Source organism: Python bivittatus, unplaced genomic scaffold (genome assembly GCF_059951505.1).
Source record: "Python bivittatus isolate LINGU-HERP-01145 unplaced genomic scaffold, Pbiv_v1 ctg000180_np1212, whole genome shotgun sequence".
NCBI classification, from domain to species: domain Eukaryota; kingdom Metazoa; phylum Chordata; class Lepidosauria; order Squamata; family Pythonidae; genus Python; species Python bivittatus.
The window spans coordinates 6,441,261-6,465,906 of record NW_028277047.1 but is presented as its reverse complement, the minus strand read 5'-3'; the positions used below and the strand labels follow the sequence as shown (position 1 = coordinate 6,465,906).

The window sequence follows — 24,646 nt, the reverse complement described above, 5'->3', positions numbered from 1 at the left end:
TGGACAACGCCCCGTCCAGCTGCCAATATATTAATTAACCATCCAAGCTCTGTCCTCGGCCCCTACGGGGGGAAAGAAAGCGCAGCAAAGATTCTGCACCCCCTGATCCTCTTCCCAAACCCCCCTTGATACCGCAAGGCTCTAAAGACACAAAACACAATTAGAAAACGGTCTGCAATTAAATATTTTGCCAAGGCTGCCGGTTACGTAACCTGGCCGAGGCATTAACAATAATAAAACCCAGCCAATGCAGGTATGGCCAGATAAAAAAAATAATAATTAACAAATGTTGTTCTATACAGCACACTCCTAGCTAACCATTCCTTATCAGTGTGCAGTCGAGGAGAAAGTGGGGTAAATCAGCCTCTACTAAGGAAGCTGACGCGTATCATGCAAAATCCTACTGGCTGCAGGTTCACACGCTTTGCGTGAAGCCACCCTCTGCTGAATAAGACACCACGGGTCTTCTTGCCCTAAGCCTTAAACCAGAGCAAACAAACCAGCACAGCTTGGCTCACCTGACATGCTAAACCAAAGATAAATAAAATCCATTATAACTTAATGGCATGGGGGGGCAATGCACACCTTCCATGCACTGTTGTCAGCATCCCACCTCCCAGCCCCATTTCTAAGTTGATGCTAAAATGCCAGAAGCAAAAAGAAGGTGCGTCAGGAAGAATCCCCCCGAGCCCCCCGACATTTCTGCCCCAGTCACCCCTCTCTTGCAAGCTTCAGCTGCAAGAAAAATAAATTCGCAATGTAAGTCCCCATGGTTTTAAAAGAGAGGGCCCTGGCTGAGGCCGTCTGGCCATGGTGAGAACTGAAGCTCGGATCCTGAGAATGCAAGCTGGGGCGGCCATCCCTGTTTGAAAAAGAAATTAAGTTCCTGGTCCTCATGATTCTGATTAGTTCAATAGGGACATATTGAATCCAGGAATTTGGGCAAGTAAAAGTCCCAAAAGTTGCAGTTCTTGCTGCCTGAAGGAACCGAATGCCGTTAGGACTGTAGGGGAGCAAACAAGGACTGGCAAAGAGCAGCACCCCAAATTTCATCCGGCCACAGGAAGCCTGGCAGTGGGGAGAAGGAAGAGACAAGGGAAGGCCTGGACCTCGGAGAGATGCAGCAAAGCCTTTCCTTTCCTCTGAATATCAAAAGAGCTTCAGAGGCGAACGCCATCCCCACCCGAGGACAGGCAATTTTGCCCAGTTCCACCCTCTGCAGGCCTGAGTTCTGCAGCACCGCCAAAGTGATCCTCTCTTTTTCTCCCGAGCCATAAAATTCTTGGGGTCCGCTTTTCCCAGCCTAGTGCCATTCCGGACGCTGCTCTTGCCCTGCACCTGGGCTGAAAATGCCAGAAACTGGTGGGGCACCCAGTTGGAGGAAGAAGTCCCCGGATCCTCGGGGGAGGCAAGCGGGAAGACAGAGGGGCCCTTGCGGGAGAAACTTCATGCCCAGGATCGGACCGGACATCCAGCTGAAGTCCCCGTTAATTCGGACCCTTTCAGCGCTTTTCCAAAGACAATCCCATAAGGAAGGAAAACGGGGCGGTGGGACTTCCAGCTGGTGTCGCAATCGGGGCTGTCCGCTTCGAAGCGCCCGGCAAGCGGGGAGGGCACCTGCATTCTGCCCCTGAAACGCGCTTTCTCTCCGGAAAGGCAGGAGGATGAATCCTGTGGATTTCTCAGGGAGAACCGGATAGGAAAAAGCCCAGGAGCGGAGCGAAGAGCTGAAAAAGGGCTGGATTCTTGCATTGGAACCGAAAACATTATAAACTGGGACACATTTTCCACCCCTAAAATTCCAACCGGTCTTTCCTGACGCTGTTTTCCGGGTGGGGAAAAACGCTCAGCTCAGATCGCAATATGGAAAGACTCCTTCAGCCACTGATCCCGGGAGTTCTGAGGCTGGAGGATGCGCAGCTGCTGATCCGGAGGGTGATCCCGCTGCCCGTCCGGACTCACCGGGTCCAAGTCGAAATCTTCCTCCTCGTCCGAGAAGCCGTTTTCAGCAGCCAGGCTGCCTTCCGAGTGGAGCGAGGATGACAAGTCTTGGAAGAGGCTTTTGTATTCCTGAATGGACTCGTACAAAGACCAGAGCTGGCAAAGAAGGGACATGTCCAGTTGCCGGAGCCCCACCTGCAACGGGTAACAAAGAGCAAAAGATCCAAACCAGCAGCTTGTTGGGTGGAAAGTCCTGCCTCCATCAATAGCTGTAGCTTCTAGATCAGTGTTTCTCAACCTTGGCAATTTTCAGATGAGTGGACTTTGACTCCCAGAATTCTGGGAGCTGAATTCCATACATCTGAAAGTTGCCAAGGTTGAGAAACACTCATCCGGATAGTCTTCAAGCAGAGTCCCAGACATCATCCATTAAAGTAGTCAAAATGGGAGGCCAAGTAACAGGGCCCAGATTCTCCTTAGCCAGGAATGACTGTAGCAAGGAAAGCTGTATTCATCCATCTCTCTCACTGACTCTAGTGACCCTTGCTGATCTTGGAAGCTAAATAGGATTGGCCATGGTTAGTTCTTGGATGGGAGACCACCAGGAAACCGTAAAAGGCTGAATTAGGTAGTCCAAAACAAAACAAAACCCTGAAACCCACCCTGGAAAAACTAAGAGCAAACCAAGAAAACTCCACGGATGTTTCTGTGAAGTCCTAAGGAGTCCAACTCAGCTCAAGGGGATCTTTAACTTTTTTCTTTTTAAGGAAATCTGCTCTGAATTCAGGATGACATTTTTATAAAAAGAAAGATTTAGATAGAAAACTGAATTTCTTCATTTCTCCCTGGATCTAAGATGATACTGTAATTTTAAAAGTAAATAATGTGGGTGGAGAAAATAGCGTTCCTTTCAAATAAATACAGCAACTTATTAAGAGTTTTTTAAAAAAATAGTAAAAAAGAGTTTGAAAACAAAGCTATCAAATCAATGTTTTTCTAAAGAACCCCCAAAAATGTTTTTTTGTAAGCCGCCTGGAGTTGCAGTGTTTGAGTTGGGCGGCTATGTAAATTCCTTAAATAAGTAAACAATGAAAAAGTAAACAAGCAAGAAGGGTAAACCTGGATTTGGGTTTGTCAGCAGCAAATGGGAAGGTTAGGATTCCTTCATCTGACTCTAAAATAATGTTTTTTAGTCTTTAGAATAAAGGGAGAATTCGCTTTGATGCGAATGGCCCCAGCTCTGAAAGCAGAAATGGCTTTTCAGTTAATTCCGCGGGACTCTGCTGCCCTCTGCTGGACGAGCCCTTTACAAGCGTTGCCCCCGCTGGGTCAGCCACCCCGCAATTTTTCCCCTCTCCAGTTTCATTGGATTCAATGAAAGTGAAATCCCATTACAAATTTCTTCCAAAGAGAACACGGGAGTTCTCAAGGTCGGGGGGGGGGGGGGATGCAATCTTTTGCAAAAGCACAACAATTTCGTTTCTGCCCAGATCTAATTCCAGACAGACAGCTCTCAATTCTTGCAAATGAAACAGATTGCGGGGCTCATTCCGTCTTTTCTGTTTTGGTGTGTTTCTAAGCCTTTTATTGCAACCTGTCTTTTTAATGCACTTTTATTTGGGAGGCAGACAAATCAAGGCGAAGATTCCCTGAAGCCAAGTTCAACTCTGAGCATCTCATGGTGACATCTATGTAGGGGGTTTTTTGGCAACAAAGTGGAAATGGTTTCCTTTTGCCCTTTTGGGATATTTTAAAAGTTTCCTAGTCTAAGTTGGAAGGTGTGGATACTTTTGGGTGGTGTCTCATCCAAGTACTAACAGCTGAACAGGAGTGGCTCTTGTTCAACTTCTGGACATCAGCCCAAGTCGCTAAGAGCTGCCGTGGGAACAGATGTTCATTTTCCTTCTATCCTGTTCTTTTTCCTTTCCTCATCTTGTCTTCCACCCTTTAAACCATTAAAGCACCTTTTATTTCAATGGTGACTTGCATTAATCCATCCTTCTTCTATTCCATGTTTATTTTAATACATTATTTTAAAAATGGCCTCCTTGCAGCTAAGCTTAAAAAATAAGGTTGCTTGCAAGTCCAGGCCAACTTCTGTCAAGTCAAATACAGTTTGGAAAGTGGTTTCTTCCCGGAAGCTTTTTTTTTTTTTTAAATCTTCCCTGTTTAACCTCCAGTGGTGAGATTTCCCATCCAAGCACTAACTAATTAGGCCAGGCCCTTCAAGATCAACTAGAGGCTGCCATTAATCTGGGCAGGTGCTGGGTAAAGCAAACTCTCCTTCAAGCTGAGCTGGTGACGACCGCTTTTGACCACTCCATGTTGTTTTCTGGATAACAGCATTAAAGCAGCTTGCCGTTGCCCAGGATGTTTTATTAAATGGATTACCTGGTGGTCCCTCATCCAAGTACTAATCTGATCTGATTCTGCTTTGCTCCTTTTTAGGTAACCAAGGTCATCAGATGTTGCCTTCTACTCTGGCAACTCTCTAGAGCAGCGTTTCTCAATCTTTGCAACTCTAAGATGTGTGGACTTCAACTCCCAGAATTCCCCAGCCAGCAACTCTCAATTCTGGGAGTTGAAGTCCACCCATCTGAAAGTTGCCAAGGTTGAGAAACACTGACTTAGATTATCAGATGTTCTCCATACCCACTCAGTAACTCCTTAGCTGTGTTAGCACAATGTACAACTCCGTGGTTTGTTTAACCACAGGCGACTGAGTTAAACCCAGTTAGCCGGCTTTAAGCAAACAGAACCCTCACCTAATTTCACCAACTATGTTCGCACCAGTGAGCCCTAAAGTAACCAAACACTGTTTAGTTTAGGGTTTCGCCTTCAGCTGACATTTCCTAAAACTCACACCCAACTTGCGCCATTCCAAACATCGTTTCCTGGTTCTACAACCTGGACTGTTCACAATTCAAGATGTTTTATAGAAGGTGGACCTGTAAGTGAACGGCGTCTACAGCGCATCTTTGAAAAAGTGAAAGAAAAAGAGGTGAATCAACGTTTTAGACCAAAGAAAGTTGAAGTTGCAGATCCACCTTCATCACATTCCTGCGGGATCCTTACTATCCACTGCACGTAACATTAAAGCATGCTATAAATTGGGTTGCACTCCATCCCTTTTCACAACCCATCTTTATGTCTTTCGCAGTTACGGCAACATCCGAAAACCGTATCAGAAGTACACCGGAGATGACTGGGTTCACACAGACCACTAAACTCAGGGGATCAAACCTCAATGGCCTTTTTTGCAGAGATGAACTCACATTCTGGTTTATCATGATGGCTTGTTCCCCCCCCCCCAAAGGGAAGGGCTGGACCCTCCCCAGCTCCTTGGACACCTATGTCCTGACCTCATTTCAGCCTAGACAAGCTTGGTGTGGGAATGCCGCCATCCGGTAGTCGGGGAGTCACGCTGAACTGCTCAGGGGGGTGTCCAAAAGCACGACTGTCTCTGACCAAACTAATTTCAATTCTCTAAACTCTTTAACTGGGTTTCTGTGTGTTGCTAACCCAGTTTTTCTGGGAAGAAAGAAGTCAACGGTCCTTTGAAATACACGTGCGTACGCACTCGCGCAGAGACCCCCAGAGAACGTGCCAACAGAGTTCATAATGTGGTTGGCAGAATCTTGGCTCAGATTATTATTTATTATTTATTTACTGAGGTGAATTCATGCCTTATGCCCACTCCCCAACGGGCTTGCCAGATTTCCCCTTCTCCGGCGATCTCGGGCATTACTTTGCTTACTTAAAAGCCCTTTCTGCACTGAAGGTGGCTGAGGGGGTGCTCCATCCAGCCCTGAAAATTCAGCCCTGGAATCGCCCATACGGGGCCAGGGAGGAGGGAGCCCCCGCTGGCTGGCTGGCCTCCCTCGCAGGGCTGTTGTGCGGATAAAACCCTGCCCGCCTCAGGGACTACACAGCCAAACTTCTGAGCCGGAATAACAAAGGCTGCCATGAGGCAACCGGCTAATTTAGACCCGCGGTTTCACGGCCTTCTGTGCGGCCGGCCGGAGACCCCGCAGAAGAGGCTAGCCTGGGTGGCCCAACCCGGTTCTGCGGTTCCTTCCCGCGGCCGAGAGACGGGGTCTGCGCGGGCCTGGCTTGGGGGGCCTGAGGGGGCACTGTCCTGGGCCAGGGCAGGGCAGGGCCCCCCTCCTCTGACGACCGCCCTGCCAGGTGGGTCCCAGCGAGCCCGGCCCGGCCCGGCCGCTTACCATCTCCTTGCGCAGCACGGCCAGCGCCGCGTCCAGGTTGGCGGGCCGGGCGCGCGGCGGCGGCGGCCGCTGGGCCTGGCGCAGGTCGTCCTGGATGCGCGACGTCTTGCTGTAGACCCGCTGGATCTCGCGCCACGAGCCGCCGCTGGAGTTGAGGATGCCGCTCAGCCCCTTGGGCAGCGGGGGCAGCCCCTCCAGGGCGCAGGCCTGGCCGGCCGGGGGCTCCGCGGGCGGCGGCGGCAGGCCGGTCATGGCCCCGCCGAGGGCGGCCGCCGGCGCGCCGGGCGGGCCATGGGGGTGAGGCGAGGCGAGGCGAGGTGAGGCGGCGGCGGCGCTCGGGCTATGCTCAGAGGCACCCCCGGCCCCGCCTGCTCGGCGGCGCAGGGCGGGCGAGCGGCCGCGCGCCGGCCTTTGTCTGCTCCGCCGCGGCGTGCGCGCGAGGGCGCCGCGCTTAAAGGCAACGCCGGGCGGGCCGGGCTGCGGCGCGGCTGTCCTCCGCCCGCCCTCCTGCCTTTGGGCGCCGCTTTGATTCCGGCACGGCACGTGACGCGGCGCCGCCCTGCGGGCAGCAGCCCGGGGTCGGCGGACGGTGCCCGTTTCGACGGCGGCCGAACGGGCGGAGGCGGGTCGGCCCGGCCCGGCCCGGCTCTGGGGTGGGGCCAGATTCTGGGGGCGCAGCGCCCCTCCGAGGACGGGCCATCTGGGGAAGAGTCGCCCCTTCTTCTGCTTGGAGAAGAGCCCCAACAGCGGCAGCTCTTTTCGGGACGCGCATCTGGGCAGGCCGGGACCGGAGACAGCCCGGACAGCGGGATCCAGCCCCCGAGAGGCCTGCGTAGGCCCTGCAAAGGACTCTTGGTGGGTGCCAACCCTGACCGATCGGCTTGAAACCCAATAAATAGTCATTTAAAAATTACATTAACAGGTGCCATGGATCGTGTTTGCCTCCCCCCCCCCGGAAATCCAGAATTGTGGAAAAACTAGAAGGGCTCGAGGTAGGCCACAGGAGAAACCACACAACTGTGGCCTTGCGCTGGGCTTCTTTTGGGGTAAAGCAGTAAATCGACATCTGGACTGCATCACCTTGGAGGATCCTCAGGGCCTAGCACAGGGCAAGGCAAATCCTGCCTGCCCAGCCAATTCCCATTTATCTATCTTTTTAGGACCGCAAAAGCTTGATGTCCTGTTGGCTCCCCACCCGCAGCTCTGGAAGACTGCCAGCCCACTGATCCTTTTCTTTGCACTGTCTGTCTTCCATACTTGTCACCCACCGTCACACAACAGAAGCATTCAAACAGCAGGTTTATCCTAGTCTGTGAAAGAACTAGAAACACACTCATAGTTTGGTTATTTTTCACCCGGGGTTAGTCTTCTGGAACTTTATTAGAGTTAGGCAAACCCAGGCAGAGAGTAATCTACAGATTCCTGCATGTAGGAATCCCCTTATTCAATCGCACCCGACCAATGTCAAGTATCACTCTTTCCATTCTTCCTCTTACATGTGTCAGTTGTCATCAACGCTGGATAAAAGCATTCTCCATTCATTCAGTTGAACAAGGCCCTCCATGAATTGATTTATTTATTCATTAGAATGTCTAAGATGCCTAAGAGGAGAAAGTTGCAATTTCTTAGCTTCTTGCTTCGTTTTCATGTATTTTTTATTAAAAGTTTCAAAACAGGTGGGACCATAAAGTTGGCCTCTGACGCTCCATACAGGCAAAACCCTGTGTCAAACCCAATTCCTTCACAACCAGGCAAGATTTGACAGAACCCAGCACAAACCTATCCTGCGCCTTGAAACAATCTTTTTTAATGCTTCACAAAGATTCAACACATGGAGCTCCTGATAAACCCAGATCTTTGGATGGCAAGTGGGATGTTGCGCAGATCTATTCTGAAGAGTCTGCAGGAGCCCCAAATTTGGTGCCTGAAATGTTGCTAACCCCAGTGTAACCCTTCCCCCAACCAGCCTAACATATCTATCCTTTCCTTGCCCTACGTTAGAAAGATCACCTTATGTGCAAATCCTCTCAAACATTTTCCAAATGTCAGGACAACCAGAATGAGGCAAAAAAGCTCACATTTTAATCAGAAGGGAGAGCCCAGTCTTGTTTAAACCACTCAAACTCTAAGGTGAATGGGGAAGATCCTCTGGTGCCCCAGGCATGGCCTATACTCCATTCCATGGCCTGGCACTGCCCCTTCAAGCCGGGGCATATTCATTGCTGCAGCTGCTTGATGCCCTTGAGAGATTCTGTGCAGGAACGGATGAGCGAGCAAAGCTGGATGCTCATTTCAATGGAGGTACTTTCCTGGAGCTGTTGGCTCGCCCAGCTGATCTTCTCCAGAATGGCCTCCTCCGCTGCAGCCAGGGGGCTGACAGTCAACGGAGCAGCAGGCACGACAATGGATGCTGGAAGGGCTGGGGCAGGGGCAGATGCTCTGAGTCCTGAGGCTGCCCCTTCGCAGTGCTCTGGGCGTGGCACGTGGCGGGCCGTTGGCAGAGAGGACAGGTACTCAGGTGAAGGAACTTCATTGGAGTTAGCAGCCAGCTGTCGTTCCCGCACCTGGGAAAGAGCTGCCTGGGCATTGAGTGCTAGAGGGAGAGAGAGAGAGAGAACACAGAGGTAGGAACATGGGCTGGCTTCTGGGCTCAGCAACACACTGCTTGGGACAGCTGCTGAAATTCAGGGATGTTTTTGTGCACAATGGAAAAATCCATCTGGACTCTCCATCAGCAATTTAACACTGCCTCCGATCACGTGCAAAGCTTTTCCGTGGCAGAAAAGGGGGTCTTTCCCCCTCTCGCTTGCTCAGAAATCAACTGCTAATGTGAACAGCAAATAAAAAGTTGCACAAATACAAGAACACCTCGGTTGTCAGAGCACCACAAAGTGTGGAGCAGTTATATTTTAAGTGGCAATTGCACAAAACCTCCACCACACAGCCCCTTTTGTGTATGAACTGCATTTCACAGCTTATAATTTACTGATGCAGTAAATTAAGTTGAAGCTGCTCCCAACCAAAAGGAAGACCCCATTTATTTTGTGACACCCTCCCAGCTCATTCCAATTTCGTGCTGCAGAAGCGTAGAACAGCTCCCAGCATCTCAAATGAGCACAAGAGTTTTGGTTTGTTACACTGCAATACACTCAGAGAGGACCAAACTCCCTCTGCCCAGCGTACCTGGATTGTCCTTGTCAACATCAGAATTAAGCTCTTGGCAGGCGACACAGTACAGCTTCTTCTGCTTATCTTGCAGCAAAATGGTCTGGAAGGACAAGGCGGCCAAGGCAAAGGGGACGGGAGAAGAGAAGGGCGAAGTCAGAGCGTGTTTGCCAAAGCCATGCAATCGGCATGCAAGGGAGAGTGAAGAAAGACCCCCCCCCCTTCTTGCCTTGCTGGGGAACTCTTGGAGCGGAAGTCCACCCATCTTAAACTTGCCAAGGTTGAAAAACGCTGGTCTAGAAGCCGGTGGTGGAGGCAGGACTTTCCACCCCAGAGCTGCTGCGTGGAAGGAACACCTGCTCTTGGGCAGCACCGAGGAGTCCGGCACCTCGCCCGGCCTGTTTCAGCCCCGGATCTCGCCGAGCGGCCGCACCGCCCCTTTCCTCGGGCGGGACTCTTCGTTTGCCTCTTTCTCCTCTCTTCCGGCGGCTTCTGCCTTTGGCGACCGCCAGGCCACCCGGGGGCGAAGCAAGCCCCGCCCAGGCACCCGGGAGGCTACCCAGAGGCCTCCTTCCCGCCCGCTCGCCCTCTGCACTCCTGCGCTCCCGGGGCGGCCTCGCTCACCCCGCACTCCTCGCAACAGTCGCCCAGCATGCGGTAGCCCTTCAGCAGGTACTCGCTCATCAGCTTGCTGATCTTGTCTTGCCGCTCGCGCCGCGCCTGGATCACCTTCAGCTCCGCCTCGGAGGGCGGCTCCCACTCCGCGTCGTCGTGGCCTGCGCCGGAAAGGAAGAAGCCGAGGTAGGGGCGAGGCCCGGCGCGGGAGCGCGAGTCGCCCCCCTTCCCTTCCCCATGCTCCATCGCCTCTCGTCGGGACCCCGGGCCCGTTGCCGGGCCAGAGACTCATTGCCATGGCGACGCCTCGCCCTCCCCACTTTACCTGCCGCGTTCAGCGCCATGATTTTTCCCCTCTGCCGCAACTTCCGGCGCTAGCCACGCCTCCCTCCGTCACTGGCGCAGGTACCGCCCACCTCCTGGTAGGACTTTCCTACGGAAGGGGGAAAAAAAAAATCCCTCGCCTTTCAACGTCCTCCGGCAACGCTGAAGGCCACACGAAGGTTCCGGGGAGCGTTTGTGCTCTTGTTCTCTACGGTCTGGGAAAGCTCGTAGAGCCCTTTCTTTGTTACAACGAAAGTCGTGATTCAGCCAGCTATTTGAATGCTGACAATCAGCATGGGCTAGGACTCAGATTCCAATTTTCCTTAGTCACAGAAGCTTTAAATCTAATAAACATAACCCAGGATGATTCTCTCTGGCAGATTCCTCTTCAGGCTGCCGGTCTATGGTGTCTAACTCCTATCAAGGAGAAGACTATTTTGTCCGGTGTTTGCGAGCACAGTTGCCGGGGGTTTCTCGCTGCAGCCCAGGTCTGAGAGAACCACCGGGAAAAACAAGGAAGAAGATACTGACAAGCTGAGGCTCTGTTGAGAAGCAGCCTTCAAAATGACCGCTGAATGCCCGGGAAAGGTCCGGAATGGCTGTAATCCCGTCCACCGAGGTGGGTGGTGAGAGACGGACTGCCTTAGGTCGGCACGGCTATCAGATACAAGAGGCGTTTCCCGGGTCGTGAAATGCAACGTCCCACATCCGTGGCTTGAGAATCAGGCTCTCCCAGCCCAGAAAGGGAGACCCCCCCCCGACAGCCCCCTTCAGCAGGCGGGGGGCGACGCCCACCAATCCTCCCACGCGGCAAGGCGGAGCGGGACCTTCTGCTCCGCGGCGGAAGTTACCCCGGGCGGGATGCCGAGACAACCCGCGAGCGATGCCTTTCGGGTCGCGGGGACTCTGCTCGAGCACCGGGCGCGGGCTCTTCTCGGCGCCTCCGCCAAACTCGGACCCCACCTCCGACTGGCCGGACGGTCCTTGGAGGCGCGGCCGCTCGCCGCCTCGCCCGCCCTCCGTCCCTTCCCCGGGGCCGCCAGGACAGGGCAACCCTTTGCTTGGGCGGCGGAGCCGAGGCCCCCCGTCGAAACCCGAGCGCGGCTCGGCCAGCGGCGGCTGCCGAATCGCGATCCCACCTGCGGGGCGCTCTCGCGAGCCGGACGCGGCAGGGGCTCTTGGCCTACAGCCCCCCTCGCAGCCGGGCCGCGGGAGAGGAGAGGGCCTACCCCAAGGCAGGCGAAGGGCCGAGGGTGCGGGGAGCATCCCGGCGCGCAGACAGCCCGGCCGAGGCTAAAGCTTTCTACAGGGTCTTGAGGACGCGTCTCTTTCGGCACTCGGATTCTAACTTGGTCGGGCATCTCTCCGGGTTCAAATGCTCATTTGGTCGTGAAACTCACGGCCTGCGTTTCTGGCTCAGGCAGGGGCGATGGAAAGCCAGCCCACGGGCTTCATTTGATAAAAAGATCTTCCGCGGAACAGGTAAACTAAGTAGCAAACCGTATTTTGGCCTAACTGGTAAGGCAGCCCCAGCCTCTATGATTGGTTCAGTCAAGGTTGTCAGGAACGTAGCGGAGTCCAGCCAGCCATCCTAAATGTGGCCTGTGAATTTTGGCAAGGAAAAGGAACTCCACACCTGGGGACTCATATTCTAGGAGGGACTGAAACAGAATAGAGATACGCACATGCACACTCTCAATCGGAATGATCATCAATAGGTGATTATCTAAAAGTTTCCCAACATCTGAACACAGCCATTTCAGGCCAAAAAAAAAAAAGAAGACATCATCAGTCCATGCCACAGTAAGGCACAGACTTCCTAATGTTACAGCACTGTAAGGAGGCAAAAGGAAACACCCCACTTCACCCCAAACCCCAACATTCCTGCTGGAATACCCAAACCAGGCTACACAGGGCAAAAGGGACACAACCATGGGAAAGCAGCAGCTTTTTTCGAGAGGAGGAACCATCGCAACTCATCAGGCAGGACCGCATTACTGCCCCAAGGAACCTCTGAAAGAGAAGGCCCCTTGTCCTTAATTCCACGGGCCATGAGTTGATGGCTGAGGAAGAAGTATGGGGTTCCAGGACAAGCGGAGTGTTCAAGCAGTAAAGGTGAGAGGAATGGAAGGCTGTTTTGTAGCCAGAGAAAGCTGGGTTTGCACATGGAAACTAACATGAAGCTGGGTAGTCTTTCAGCACGCTGTAGGGAACGAGGCCATCCAATTATACCAATGTGGTATATCTGTTTGGGCCTAGTGCTGTTTTCGCAGTGTGTCTGTGAACACCAAAGAACTGGCTAACAGAGTTAGAGGCAGGGCAAAGAAATATCTAGCTCTGACATTAAACAAGCTGTGTGGTACACAAGAGCTCCAGGAGATGAAGTTAGATACATGGCATTTTAATCTGGGGTATTAACGGGCTTATAGCTAGAAAAACCCAGACAGATGGGGCAGATAAAAGTATGCTTGCATTTTTATTCTAGAGATTGAAAATCAGAGGGTTTGATTCCTCAAGGCTAGATGTCCCTCGTAAAGCACGAGTCTTCTGCAGCACCACCAAGTTTTTCTCATTCATGTGTACCTCTCACATTACGTGTATACAAGGGCTCAGGTTACTCTTTGAAAACCTGATGCAAGAGCCCACCTGTTTCCTGTAGCCCTGCTTAAGGACACTAAAAGGGTGGCACCAGGAAGACCTGCTTCAGCACCTCGAGAAGCCAGGTGGTTCTTTCAAGTACAACACAAAGCCAGTAGAAGAATCAGTGGAAGAACTGAAGCAAGCTTCCTTCGCAAACTCCATTTTTTCCCATCTCCAGGGATACTTGGTCTGTCAAGGTGCTGATTGTTCAGATATCCTGGTACCTGTTGGTATATACCTGATAACTTTTCTTGATCTTTCTTTGGATCCCCTGCAGTATTTCAGCTAATGTAGATAAACCCACTTTTTTGAAATTTGATTGCAGTGTACTGTTGTTTTTTTTAGGAAACTACTTCTCAGAAAACTGCCTTGAAAGAATGAATTTGGTGACTTCTGAGGTCTCATCAAGTGTATATTTACAAGTCACTGATACATCAGTTTAACTTGTATGGGATTACAGCTTTTCACCCCTCTTCACCTGCAGCTTTAAGCCTTACTCTTCTGGAGGATATCCCTTCTCTTGACTGAGATGCCCAGGAATTGATGGATGAATCTAAACATCATCATGGCCCAATGGTTAATTTTGTACCTTTGAGGTCTATTGTCATTTGGAAGGAGTGGGACTAATACAACAAGCAGCACTGAAAAGGCTTGATTAACAATCAAGTCGTAGATTGTTGAAATTAAAGCAAGCGACAAACTGTTTTTCTGGCTGGTTAGCCCACACAACCAATGCCAGGGTCTTTTCGAGGCTGTACTCCCCAGTCTAGAAATAGCTCAACCTCTCATAATTGTTCACCAGAAGCAAATTTAAAAAAACAACAGAAAGAATGCCAGAGTGCCTCCTGGAAGCAGCATTTTCATAAGCTTTCAGTGCTGAAGCACTGGTAAAGGAGAAAACTCTGTTTCATGCTGGCAGCTGACCCTAGAAAGGAAGCATGGCTTGGTAGGAGCCAATGGTAGAAATATAGGAGTTGCTGAAAAATAAATACCCTATGCTTGCATACTATAAGGAAACCCCCCCCCCAAGATCCAATTAAATAGTTACCAACATTAACTGGCTTTTAAGCAGGGATGAATGACAGTATCCATATTACAATTACATAAGAAGACACAAAGGTCTTGCCAAGAAACAATACTGGCCAAGTTGAATGTTAACTAAAAATCAAAATTTAAAGTGCCAGGAAAAACTTCTATCCAACTATCTTGCATTATTTAAATGCCAGGATGCCACAGCACATAATGCCTTAACTTTAAACTTAAAATTATTTTTATTGCTCAACTCTATCACTTGTTGCAGAACATGCAGTCTTTCATGACAGGGAAAGACAGAAGAACAACTATGTTGAAAGTAAAGCTATTTTTATAAATCCTTTTAACAGGGGAGGGAGGGTCAGCAAGAGTTTCTACTTCTAACCTTGCAACAATGGAGGAGCCAAAGTCATTGTCCTTCAGCACCTACTGATCAAAACTTCTGTTTTTTCTGTTGTAATGGGAATCGTTTTTTTTTAACCTTCAACAGAGTTTGGAGTCCTGAGGTGGCTCTTGTTGAGGCTGAATTAAATTTGTGGATATAACTGACTACAAATCTATGGCCAATTTCTAAACGTATTCTACATTAATTTCTCCCTCTCCCCTTGCAATCCAAAGCTGGCCCATACCTTTTCTGTCAACGCTTCTACTTAGCTATGCAGTGCCAGGATCCTTCTCCAATTTTTGGAAAGATTCAGCTACCCAAGTGTAACCAACTCCAAGAGGTATCACTATCAACATTCTGTGTAAGTTCCATTTGCGCGCGCGCGTGTGTGTGTTGGTGGGGGGATGGGTGTGTTAAATGATTTTTTAGGGCCATGTTCTTGGGCCTCATCATCCATCATAAATAAAATAAGGAAGAAGATATGGGTCACTGATTTGACACCACACTCACAAACCTGAATGGACAGCTGAAAAGATACCTGGAGACACGATAAAGCCCATCTTCAACAACAGTGATCAAGTCAGACCTCTTCCTTTCCTAGTTGCGCACAGCTTCCCAGCATCCGTTCTCAAAACCCGTAAAGACCTTGTCTTCGAGCCACATGACTCCAGTGGAGCTTTTCCAGGAAGAAGATATGCACAGAATAATGAAGGCTTCTTTCCCACTATGAACTACTGTGGGAGCCCTATTTAGCATGGTAATATGGCTCTTCTGACAGAAAAGGAACGGGCAGTATTAGCTTTGCCTTACATCAGCTCTTTGGGGGCAACTGTGTCTGAGCAAAGTGCTAAGTAAGGAGGCAAGACATACAGATCACTATAAGAGTTTGCCCGAGAAAGACCTTTTAAAAAAGGAAGAGATACAGAGCCGGAGTACAGCAATTTGTACGTTTTATTCCATTTCTAAAAAGCCCAATCCTATAAAAAGCTGTATAATAATACCCTAGTTTACTCAGAAAGACACAAATTAGGACCGGCTTCACCTTTCTACATTTGTTAAATTATTACAAGCTGAGTTTGTGTTCAGCTCGTGCCACTATTCCATCATGCTGCCACTGTGCAACTAGTTCATGGACTACACTTCTAAAATAGCTTTGACATGGTTCACACCAAGCTAAAAAGTTGTTTGTTTAGTCTGACTGATGTGTAGTAGAAGCTCAGCCATCAAACCGTGGCTAAATAAGCCATGGCCTAGCACAATGAACAAACCAAGCTTTCGTTTTTGTTTTAAAGCAGGGAAAAAGCTCTCTCCAGTTGCACAGTGAGTTGCCAGGAATCATAATGGCTCCCCTTAAACAAAACTATTTCAGGCCTTCCAGTTTCATATGCACATCCTTCTCTTTCCTCCTATGTTGAGAACTCACCTTTCCTCACACCCAAGAGAAGCTACATTGTCTTGGTTTCTGACAAATCTAACACCATGAAGGTCAAATGGGATAGAAAAAAGACTGTGATTTATCTCCAGAACACAATGGAAGGATAGAGCTTTGCACAGGTTACTACTGTATTACACAGGGCTTAGCGACAGCGATTCGTTTTTAACGCTGCAGGTGCAATGAGTTCAAGCACTCTGCTGAAAGGGTAACACCAGTTCTATGAATACTATGCACCTTGGAGTGGGAGAGCTGGATCTTAGGAATTCAAATGAATTTGGCGCGCCTGGTCTGCACTCACCAATGCCAACTACAGATTACCCACTTCCAGTACCCTTTGGCAGAAACAGTCCGCAGTGTAACTGTTTTAGAGCACTCCTTCCTGACCTAAGCCCCTTCAGCTATTCTGGATCGCTGACTCCCTTCACTCATAGCCCATATGGAAAATGGTCAGGAATGATAGGAACTGTAGGATAAAACATCCAGAGGGGCGAAGCTGGGGAAGCTGCTTTACACACATACCAATGAAAGAAAGATGAGTGAATGGGTATTCGCGCGCATGCGCACGCGCACACACACCAAAATCATAATACAACTGGGTGTTCTAAAATGTCATTCAGCCCATTTTATTTACAGTAATACCAAAAAAAAAAAGTATCTAAACTCACTTCTAACATAAGGTTTACTTGCAGAGTCTAGACGGACATAAATCAATGAGGGATGCTGTTACATAAAAGCAACTGAGCTGATTTGGAAAGGATACTGATTCTCTCAACATTAAATGAAGATAACAATGTAGAACAGTTTTATTTCTCATTGGCGGGATCTAGAGAAAGGCCAGACCGAGGAACCTGAAGGAAACGTCGTTCTCTACATGGCCACCCCTACTCCAAACTTTGGTTTTAAGAGGTTGAATATGCAGCAATGCACAATGCTCCTGAGGCCGAGCGGAGAGCCCTAACGTTAAGGTTAAGGCAACCACTCAAAAGACTCCTTTATAAAACTGTTCATCTTGGACAGCGTATATGACTCACTAGCTGACTAAGGTAAATAGCACACCCTTTACATGGTATAAGAAAGAACAAAAAGAAATTTAAGAGCTAAAGTGGCCTAGGGCATCCATGATAAAGAAATGTCAGGACTAAAAGGATATTCTGAAATCAAACTGCTCATTGAGGACGCAGCAGCTGGCGTTATGCTCTATGTGTTACAACGGCGGATGCCACAGCAACAGAGTCCCACCCCAGAAGAGACGGGGAAATTCCTCTACAGGCGGCGCTGGTAACTAGCATGCAGCTGCAGTTGTGCATTACGCAAGTAATCGCCATAGGCACCTGCATAACGGGCATCAGACTGCATTTCTGGGAGGCGGCGATAATCCAGTTGAGCCTTTGTTGGCGAATGGCGGTACGCATGGGGGGAGTCTGCTAAACGGCGGAAATCAGAGAGGTCAGATAAACGGCGGTCATCTGAGAGATCAGAATTGTACCTGGTTAAGAGAAGAGACATTTGGTAAATTAAAAAAAAAAACGAGGCTCATGGCAAACGCCCCAATAAAACATATGCGGTGACAAGGATGCCCTCCCCCCGTCTGGCAGAGGAGAGCACTGGCAGATTCAAGCACAGAGAGGGACCTATTAGAAGAATTCAAGGGGTAGTTTTTCTTCCGCTACCTCATCCTACAAGAATTGAAACTATTTTACCTGTGTCTTGGATGATATGGAGAATCCCTCAATGGCTTAGCTATACTGTAAATACTTGCTCAAGAGTACTATGAAATTCCTTCCAGACTTCACAATACTATGGCCCAGAAATTAAATTCTAAGATGGGCAAAGGATCTCAAACTTGTATTAAGGCCAAGTGCTGAAGCCTGAATTACTAGCCCTTCTAACTCCCAGTACCTGTATGAAAAGTTCCCCATTAATAATCTAGCAAGGAAAATGCTCAGGGATTCAGTTATTATGTCTCATGCCCTGGACTCAAACTGTACCTGATGATATAACCACTCAAGAATTCAGGCTCTTGGGTGTTGAAAGTGGCCCAAAATACATGGCGTGGTGCACAGGGCAAGTTTTTTCCAATTTGAGGAACCTAGAAAATTAATACTGGCTTCTTTGAATCAGGGAAAAAACAACTACAGCCCATAAGCAGCTGCAACCTTTATCCTCAGGCTGAGTTAAGGAGATTTAAAGGGTCTAGTTTCAATTCCATATGACAGGGTTTGCTCAGGAAGCAGAGCTAACACACCTTCCACAGAAATGCCCACTCAGGTATTTTCGGTTCCTAGAATGTCCACTCTTCTTATATGCACATATTTACAATATGCAGATTGGGAGGGGGATAAAGTAGGAGTGCAACTAACATGTGCTCCCCCCTTCCCTAACACAGAAAAGCACAGAAAAGGGCTGAAAGACCAGCTGAGAGAAAAAAATCTAAAGGCAGAACCAGTGAAGCAAAGGGTCAGCAAGCCCCATTCCCAACCCCCATTCCTGTTTTCAAGCACACCCCAAATTCGAGGATTAGAAGGAAATCTGACACCTCCTGGGAACCGCAGAATGAAGCCTCATTGGAGTCCCTCTGGAAGTACAGAGAGCTCCTCGGACAGAACGCGGGACTGATGTGCAAAGCATTACCACTGATTTAAGCTGCATACCTCTTGTTCATTGCAGCTGCTTTTCGGTAGAGATCCTCACGGCTGCCGCGTGGTGGGGAGAGACGTGTACGTTCATACAGAGGGTGGAGAGCGGCAGCTTCTGCCTGAGACATTCCTGGGTAGGAAGCCGCCTGCTGCGCAGACTGAGCTAGCCCGTTGTATGCTGTGGCCTGAGCTCTATACCCTGCTGCTGCAGGGACAGAAGCAGACTGTTGGGCTGTATAGGCTGCTTCTCCTGGGGCTCTGTAGGCCGTGGGCAACGAAGCAGACAGCTGCGTTTTGTAGGAAGCCGCAGCGGCTGCGGCTGCAGCATCCTGCATGCTATAAGCAGCTGCCATGTTTGTGGCAGACTGTGTCCCATAAGCAGTTGGCAGAGCAGAAGCAGCCTGGGCCCCATAGGAAGCAGCGTGGCCAACAGCGGGCTGGACTCCATAGGAGGTGGGCTGGGCTGAGAGAGTGTGAGCTGCGTACATGGCTGACTGGTTGGCTGCTGGCTGGGCTCCGTACGAGGCGGAGAGTGCAGCTGCTTGGGCTCCGTAGGAAGCTGCATAGGTGGCAGCGGTTTGGGCCCCGTAAGAAGCAGCGTAGGTTGTGGTGGGCTGGGCCTCGTAAGAGGTAACTTGGGAAGCAGTAGCCTGAGTTCCATAGGCTTGGGTATTATAAGGTGTCAGTGCCGAGGCTGCGGCTGTCTGGGCACCGGAAGGTCCCATGGCAACAGAGGTCTGGGCTCTATATGCATTTCCGAGCATGGTCGAGGGCTGGGCTCTGTACATGGCCGCCTGCCCAGTGGTAGGTTGGGGCCTATAGGCCATTCCGAGCGATGCTGCAGGCTGGTCTCTGTAGGAAGCTTGCTGGGCGGTCATGGGAAGTGCATAGCCTGTTCTCGTGGGCGAGCGTCTTAGCGGGCTCCGGTCCCTTCCAAAAAAGGAAGGGGAGATCTGCCTGGCTTGGCCGTTTGAGTCAAATTTGGTTAAATTGTTATTGTTCAACCGCTGCTGATAGTCATAGTCAAGTGAAGAATAAGTCGAAGCTGCCATTGGGAAGGCAAGATTACCGGATCTCAGGCCATCACTCCTGGGCTGGAGTTTCTCTAAAGTTGGTATTTTGTTCTTTTCAGCTCCACCGCCAAGCTGACCAACGTGCCCAGCAGGCCCCCTTTTATGAGCTTTATTAGAAAGTTCCACATTAATCCTTTTGCCTTTGATTTCCCTTCCATTAAGATGTTCAATGGCGGCTCTAGCATCCTCGTCTTTCTCCATGTGAACGAACGCATAGTCTGATAAAGCAGCAGACAGAAGGTTATCAATAAGGAACACATGACATTTCATTACTGGAAACCACTCCTATTTGGATATGCCTTGGATACAAAGAAAAGCCTCAACCTGCCGCACATCCACTGGGAGCAGTCTGCGTCTGCGGTAGCGGGCTGCTTTGCAATTCTAACAGCTACAAGGAACAAAGAGGGCCCTGGCACCTAGCAAGGCGCAAGATACCGAACGCTGCTTTAAACATCTGCTGCCTTAGCACCAGGGTTCCCCTCTTGCCCACTAACGTCTCTACTATCTGAAGGATTTGCCCAGCTGACTCAAGAAAAGGAGGATTAATTCCCAGAAGATCACCATGCAGAAGATAGGACAGGTTTGATCTGTTACTCCAGAGAGCAAAACTAGAACTGGGCTCAGGCAAACACTAGGAGAAACTTCCCGTGAGAGCTGTTTGGTAGTAGAACAGACTCCCTCATGAGGAGCTGGCTCTTGTTCTCTGGAAGCCTTTTAATCAGAGGCTGTACAAGCCACGCATCAGAGGCTGCACGGAACAGGGAGTGGGAGTGACTAATCTCATAGGTTTCTTCCAAAACAGTTATCTCCATGGTGCTTCATCTCTTTATTTCACCATATTAATCCTGAATAAAAGATTTTGATTGCTTTGGATATGTCATCCCCAGCCAAAAACGGAGAACACAGTTGCTTCTGATTCCAATGCTGCTATTTCACCTGAACTGTATGGAAAATGAACAAAGTACAGCATAGCTGTAACTGTTTTTAATACTAGGCTGGGCCTTTGTCTTTTAGAAACACTTTAAAATAGTGCTAAAAAGGCTTTATCTGCTATGATAAAACCAGAAGCCTAATTTGGACAACCCACAGTACATTTATATTTTTACACAGCTTTAACAAAAATGAATTTCAAGTGACAACAGAAGCTGTATATGGGAAGAAGTCACCTTTCTGTTCTCTACAGTGCATCCCTCCCACAAAAGTGTATGTAGCTTAAGAATACAGAATACATGCAAGCATTTCCTACATTTCACATCAGGTACAGGATATAAGTTTGGCTGCTAAGATTTTTACCTATTGGATCCATATTAGTGACTATACAGACTCAAGGTTATCTGAACTCTTAGGAACAAGTTGTCAAAATTTCTTCCTGCTACTCCAAGCTAACAGAAACCTGAAACCAACCAGGAGTGGAAAATGATAGTTTTCCAACCCTGCTGGACATTTTTTTTTAAAAAAATACTCAGCTATGCATTATTACTTAATCAGAAACTAAGGGAAATTAAGGCATAAATTAAGAAGCTGCAATTCCTGGGTACAAAGCAACTTTACTCTTGGAAAAACTAACTCCTTACCCAGAAAGGGAATAGCATGATGGCTATGGATGGGTATAAAACCCATGTCTGCAATACTGAGAAGCTCTTGGTGACTGGAGCTGAAAAAGCAGTTGCCTCTGATCACTGTTCTGTACTACGTGCTGTAACGCCGGGTCCTACAACTGTACAGCAGACTTGGGAAAGCTCCAAAAGGAACATTTGAACATTTTAACCCCAGCTGCTCAAATGATATATTTTCATTCAGTGGCTGAATCACATGCATGTCTTTCAAACCAATGGCTGCTGGGAAAAAAATAGGAAATCACAACCACATCTGGCAACTATAGGAACTTCAGCTTACATATTCTACAATTTAAAAAAAGACTTGCGTGTTTATATTGTCATTTGAGGACACTTCTCAGTTCTTTCATGAAAACAAAATATTTTCCCCACTAAGCCTTAAGAATATATTAATCCATAAATACTACAAAATACTCGCTTCTAGTTCACTTGTTTTTCTGACATGCCTTTTTTCCACTTCCATGTGCATTTATCTAAATCTAATGTCACATTTGCCAAATTATTTTATACTTTGGCTGGCTCACCGATGAGCCATGTTGAATTTCCCAGAACTATAATTTCCTTCCCTTGCCCTTTTGCCCGTGCTTTTGCCAAAGGGAAAATCAACCCAAACCTAACCGTAGAGAATTTCTGAAACAGCAGGACTAAGCCATACTGTGCCAATTTTGGAGCATGTTGCAAAGTATCTCTAGATTTCCATTCTGTTTAAGCAAAATCTTCTATCAGACAGAAATCAAATCAGCAATGCAAAACTATTTTTAATAAACCCTGAAACTGGACACACAGATTATTCTTATCGTTAAGAAGTGAAAGAAGGGCTTTAACCACATGGCTGAGAAACCAGGGTTCCCCTCCCCCGTCATTATGTTCAACAACTGAAGCCCCTTTCCCCTGGAAGACTACTTACTACTCTCATCCTTCAGCCACTAGGCAAAACTTGCCAGATTAATATAACTCTAGATCTACAGGTTGTTGCCACTGAAAAGACACGGGAATCCAATGGCTGGGACTTAAGAAAGGCAAGCCCCATGTTCTCAGAGTCCCTAACTTCATCAGCGATTACTAGTATGAACTATTGATCCATGCTCTCATAGCCTCCCATTCCAACTACCTGCACTGCACTGTTAAAGGAAAAGCAATACCAGAAAAATAACAAGTTTTTTACTAGGCACACATTCTCGGTCTTCCTTTCAGCAACAGGCACGAAAACTTCCAGGCCTATATCTCCAACCACTCAACTTATCTGAAATAGACACCACCCAGAACTCCAAAAGGAGAAGGGTACATCATTGATGTGCTTCCTCAACCCTATGGAGTCAAGAACTGTCGATTCAGACCCCGTCCTTCTTGGAAGGGGACCCAAAAACTCTTTTGGCTGCATCAATTTCACCACGGCCTAGTATCACTAATAAACAAAAAACAAAAAACGCTATGGGGTAGTGCGTTCGACCTCTGCGACAGGACTCTTGAAAGAATAAGGCAGGGGACAAAATTTGCCTGGCTCCAAGAAGGAGCGGGAGATCGTAGCTCCAAGTATTTCAACCCCCCCACCCCCACCCCCACCCCCACCCCCACCGTTTTGCTGACATGCTTCTCAAGGCAAAAAAACAAAAACCTCGCCTTCCCTCCCCATGCCGTCCGGGTATTGCAGCCTGGCCCTATTCCCGCCCCCCCCTGCGTTCACGGTATAAAAAAATGAACCCGATGACGGGCTATCGGTCCGTACCGAGCCACGCTCCCTCTCTGCCGAATCCATTGCCAACGGCCACCCGCGAGGGCACCCCCAGGAGAGAAAGCCCCGGCGCTGCGCTCCATCGGTGGCGGCACTGGGCGACCACGGCCCGGCCCCCCACCCCCACCGCCGCCCTCCTCCTCCTCCTCCCCCGACCCGCGTCCCTTTTCCGTCGTGCGTGGCGGAGCCCGAGCCGAAGGATAAAGGGCGGCCCCGTCGCTCATCTTTGCAAACCGCCGCCCGCGGGTGCGCCTGGCCGGCGTCGGAGCTGTCATAAAAACTAATGAATAGATGAAAAGGGAGACAGTCATAGCAGTTAAGGACAAAAGGCAACCCCCGATGCCAGTCCGCCTCCCCCACCAGCCAGGCTAGCGGAGCGCGAGCAGAGCCTCCGCGTCCAGAGGCAGCCTATCTGCGCGAACGGAAGGCGAGGCAGGGAGGCCGCTCCTTTCCCGGCCGCTCCTCCGCGCGTCGCCGGCGGCCCAGCGGAGAGGCCTGTACCTTTCACTATGTCGCACTCGACGACGGGCCCGAACTCCTGGAAGAGGACGCGCAGCTCGCCGCTGGTGCAGGCGGCCGAGACGTTGCCGACGAAGATCTTGACGGTGTGGGTGGGCCGCGGGCGGGAGTGCTCCACGACGACGCGGTGGCCGTGCAGCAGGTGCCCGTTGAGCTTGTGGATGGCGCGCTCGGCCGCCGCCTCGTCGCGCAGATGCACGAAGGCGAACTGCTTCATGAGGGCCACCTTGAGCACCTCGCCCGGCTCGGCCGCCTCGAAGAGGTCGCGCAGCTCCACCTGCGAGGTCTCCTCGGGCACGTTGCCCACGAACACCTTCACGCCCGGGTGCATCGGCTCCCGCTGTCCCGAACGAGCGCGGCCCCAGGAGAACCGGAGGGGAGCGGCGAGGAGAGCAGGCAGGCAGGCAGGACGGCCGCGCAAAATGGCGCCGGCGACAGCGACGCGACTGCGGAGGGGAGGGCGGGGCACGCCACTGCGCCTGCGCGCTACCCGCGCGCGCCGCCCCGCACGTGCGCTCCTGCCTCGCGCGGCCCCGCCCAGCTCGGGACGGGCTTCTCCGGAGCATGCGCGGCGGCGGCGGCGCTCCTTCTGGGGCAGGCGGGTTTGCGCCGACCCCGGGGCTAAGATGCTGTGCTTTCGTACGAACGCGGTGAGCTGCGGAGTACACGCAATGCTAAATACCTATCGCTGGTACGAAACAACTGTGGATTCCCCATGGGCATTACAGATTCTTAAGGAAAGTCAGAAACTCTCATCCAATGAGATCCGCCACTCTAACTTGTATAGCTCTATGTGACCGTAGACTGGGGAAAAAGAAAACACCCTCCATTAGCCAAATTTTCTCACTGCGCTTGCGCAATCCAGCGCTCCCTCCCCCCCGCCTTTCGATTCCCATAGACATAAACGTGTAGAAGATTGCCTTATCTGTACGTGGGACTTCTGAGTCCTCTTCCCCACTATGGGTCGGAAGTGACAGCTACATAAACAATGAAAACAAATTCCCATTTAGCCTGTGCTTGGGGATTAGCCGCCCCTCTTTAATGCACCTTATAATTTATGGGGAGGCCTGCAACAAAAAAAGTTGCAGTATAACTGCAACATTTCCTGAACCTTTCTGATTTACCCTACAGCTGCCTGTCAGGAAAGGTTTAAGGCAGAATTCTGGGAGTTGAAGTCCACACATCTTAAAGTTGCCAAGTTTGAAAAACTATGGTTTAAGACAGGCACTTGGGTCTCAAAGAGTTAGCCACAAAATAGCTAGCATCACCACAGAATTTCCAAAACTGGAGGATATATCACAAAAAAG

The 24,646-nt window shown here is 49.9% G+C and overlaps 3 protein-coding genes across 4 annotated transcripts; all 3 read right to left on the bottom strand.

Annotated features, from left to right (window-relative positions):
• Positions 1–99: 99 nt before the first annotated feature.
• On the bottom strand, positions 100–6,781 carry FAM89B (family with sequence similarity 89 member B). Its single transcript, XM_088137456.1, has 2 exons — positions 6,168–6,781; positions 100–2,136 (listed from the first exon to the last, which is right to left on the bottom strand). Exons 1-2 carry the CDS (start codon positions 6,417–6,419, stop codon positions 1,852–1,854), a joined length of 537 nt encoding a protein of 178 aa, XP_087993582.1. The 5' UTR covers positions 6,420–6,781; the 3' UTR covers positions 100–1,851.
• Positions 6,782–7,797: 1,016 nt separating this feature from the next.
• Positions 7,798–10,380, bottom strand: ZNRD2 (zinc ribbon domain containing 2). Its single transcript, XM_015888620.3, has 4 exons — positions 10,273–10,380; positions 9,957–10,108; positions 9,351–9,435; positions 7,798–8,760 (listed from the first exon to the last, which is right to left on the bottom strand). The coding sequence occupies exons 1-4, from the start codon at positions 10,289–10,291 to the stop codon at positions 8,384–8,386; spliced, it is 633 nt and encodes a 210-aa protein (XP_015744106.1). The 5' UTR covers positions 10,292–10,380; the 3' UTR covers positions 7,798–8,383.
• RBM14 (RNA binding motif protein 14) lies at positions 10,274–23,809 on the bottom strand. 2 transcript variants are annotated; one of them, XM_088137450.1, is made up of 3 exons: positions 23,322–23,809; positions 18,415–19,690; positions 10,274–10,380 (listed from the first exon to the last, which is right to left on the bottom strand). In XM_088137450.1, exons 1-3 carry the CDS (start codon positions 23,668–23,670, stop codon positions 10,341–10,343), a joined length of 1,665 nt encoding a protein of 554 aa, XP_087993576.1. In that variant the 5' UTR covers positions 23,671–23,809; the 3' UTR covers positions 10,274–10,340. The 2 variants fall into 2 exon arrangements, with proteins under 2 accessions (XP_087993576.1, XP_007431343.1); XM_007431281.4 differs by lacking the exon at positions 10,274–10,380 and adding an exon at positions 10,387–17,249 and having other exon boundaries at positions 23,322–23,808.
• Positions 23,810–24,646: the final 837 nt, after the last annotated feature.

Excerpts from the sequence above, each read along its gene's own strand:
- FAM89B (XM_088137456.1), bottom strand. The coding sequence starts at position 6,419 with ATGACCGGCCTGCCGCCGCCGCCCGCGGAGCCCCCGGCCGGCCAGGCC. Across the intron at positions 2,137-6,167 it reads CCGTGCTGCGCAAGGAGATG|GTGGGGCTCCGGCAACTGGA; the intron begins GTAAGCGGCCGG and ends TACCCGTTGCAG.
- ZNRD2 (XM_015888620.3), bottom strand. Across the intron at positions 9,436-9,956 it reads ACTGTTGCGAGGAGTGCGGG|ACCATTTTGCTGCAAGATAA; the intron begins GTGAGCGAGGCC and ends TTGTCCTTCCAG. Across the intron at positions 8,761-9,350 it reads TGTTGACAAGGACAATCCAG|CACTCAATGCCCAGGCAGCT; the intron begins GTACGCTGGGCA and ends CTCTCCCTCTAG.
- RBM14 (XM_007431281.4), bottom strand. The coding sequence starts at position 23,670 with ATGCACCCGGGCGTGAAGGTGTTCGTGGGCAACGTGCCCGAGGAGACC. Across the intron at positions 19,691-23,321 it reads CGAGTGCGACATAGTGAAAG|ACTATGCGTTCGTTCACATG; the intron begins GTACAGGCCTCT and ends CTGCTTTATCAG. Across the intron at positions 17,250-18,414 it reads GCAGCTGCAATGAACAAGAG|GTACAATTCTGATCTCTCAG; the intron begins GTATGCAGCTTA and ends TCTCTTAACCAG.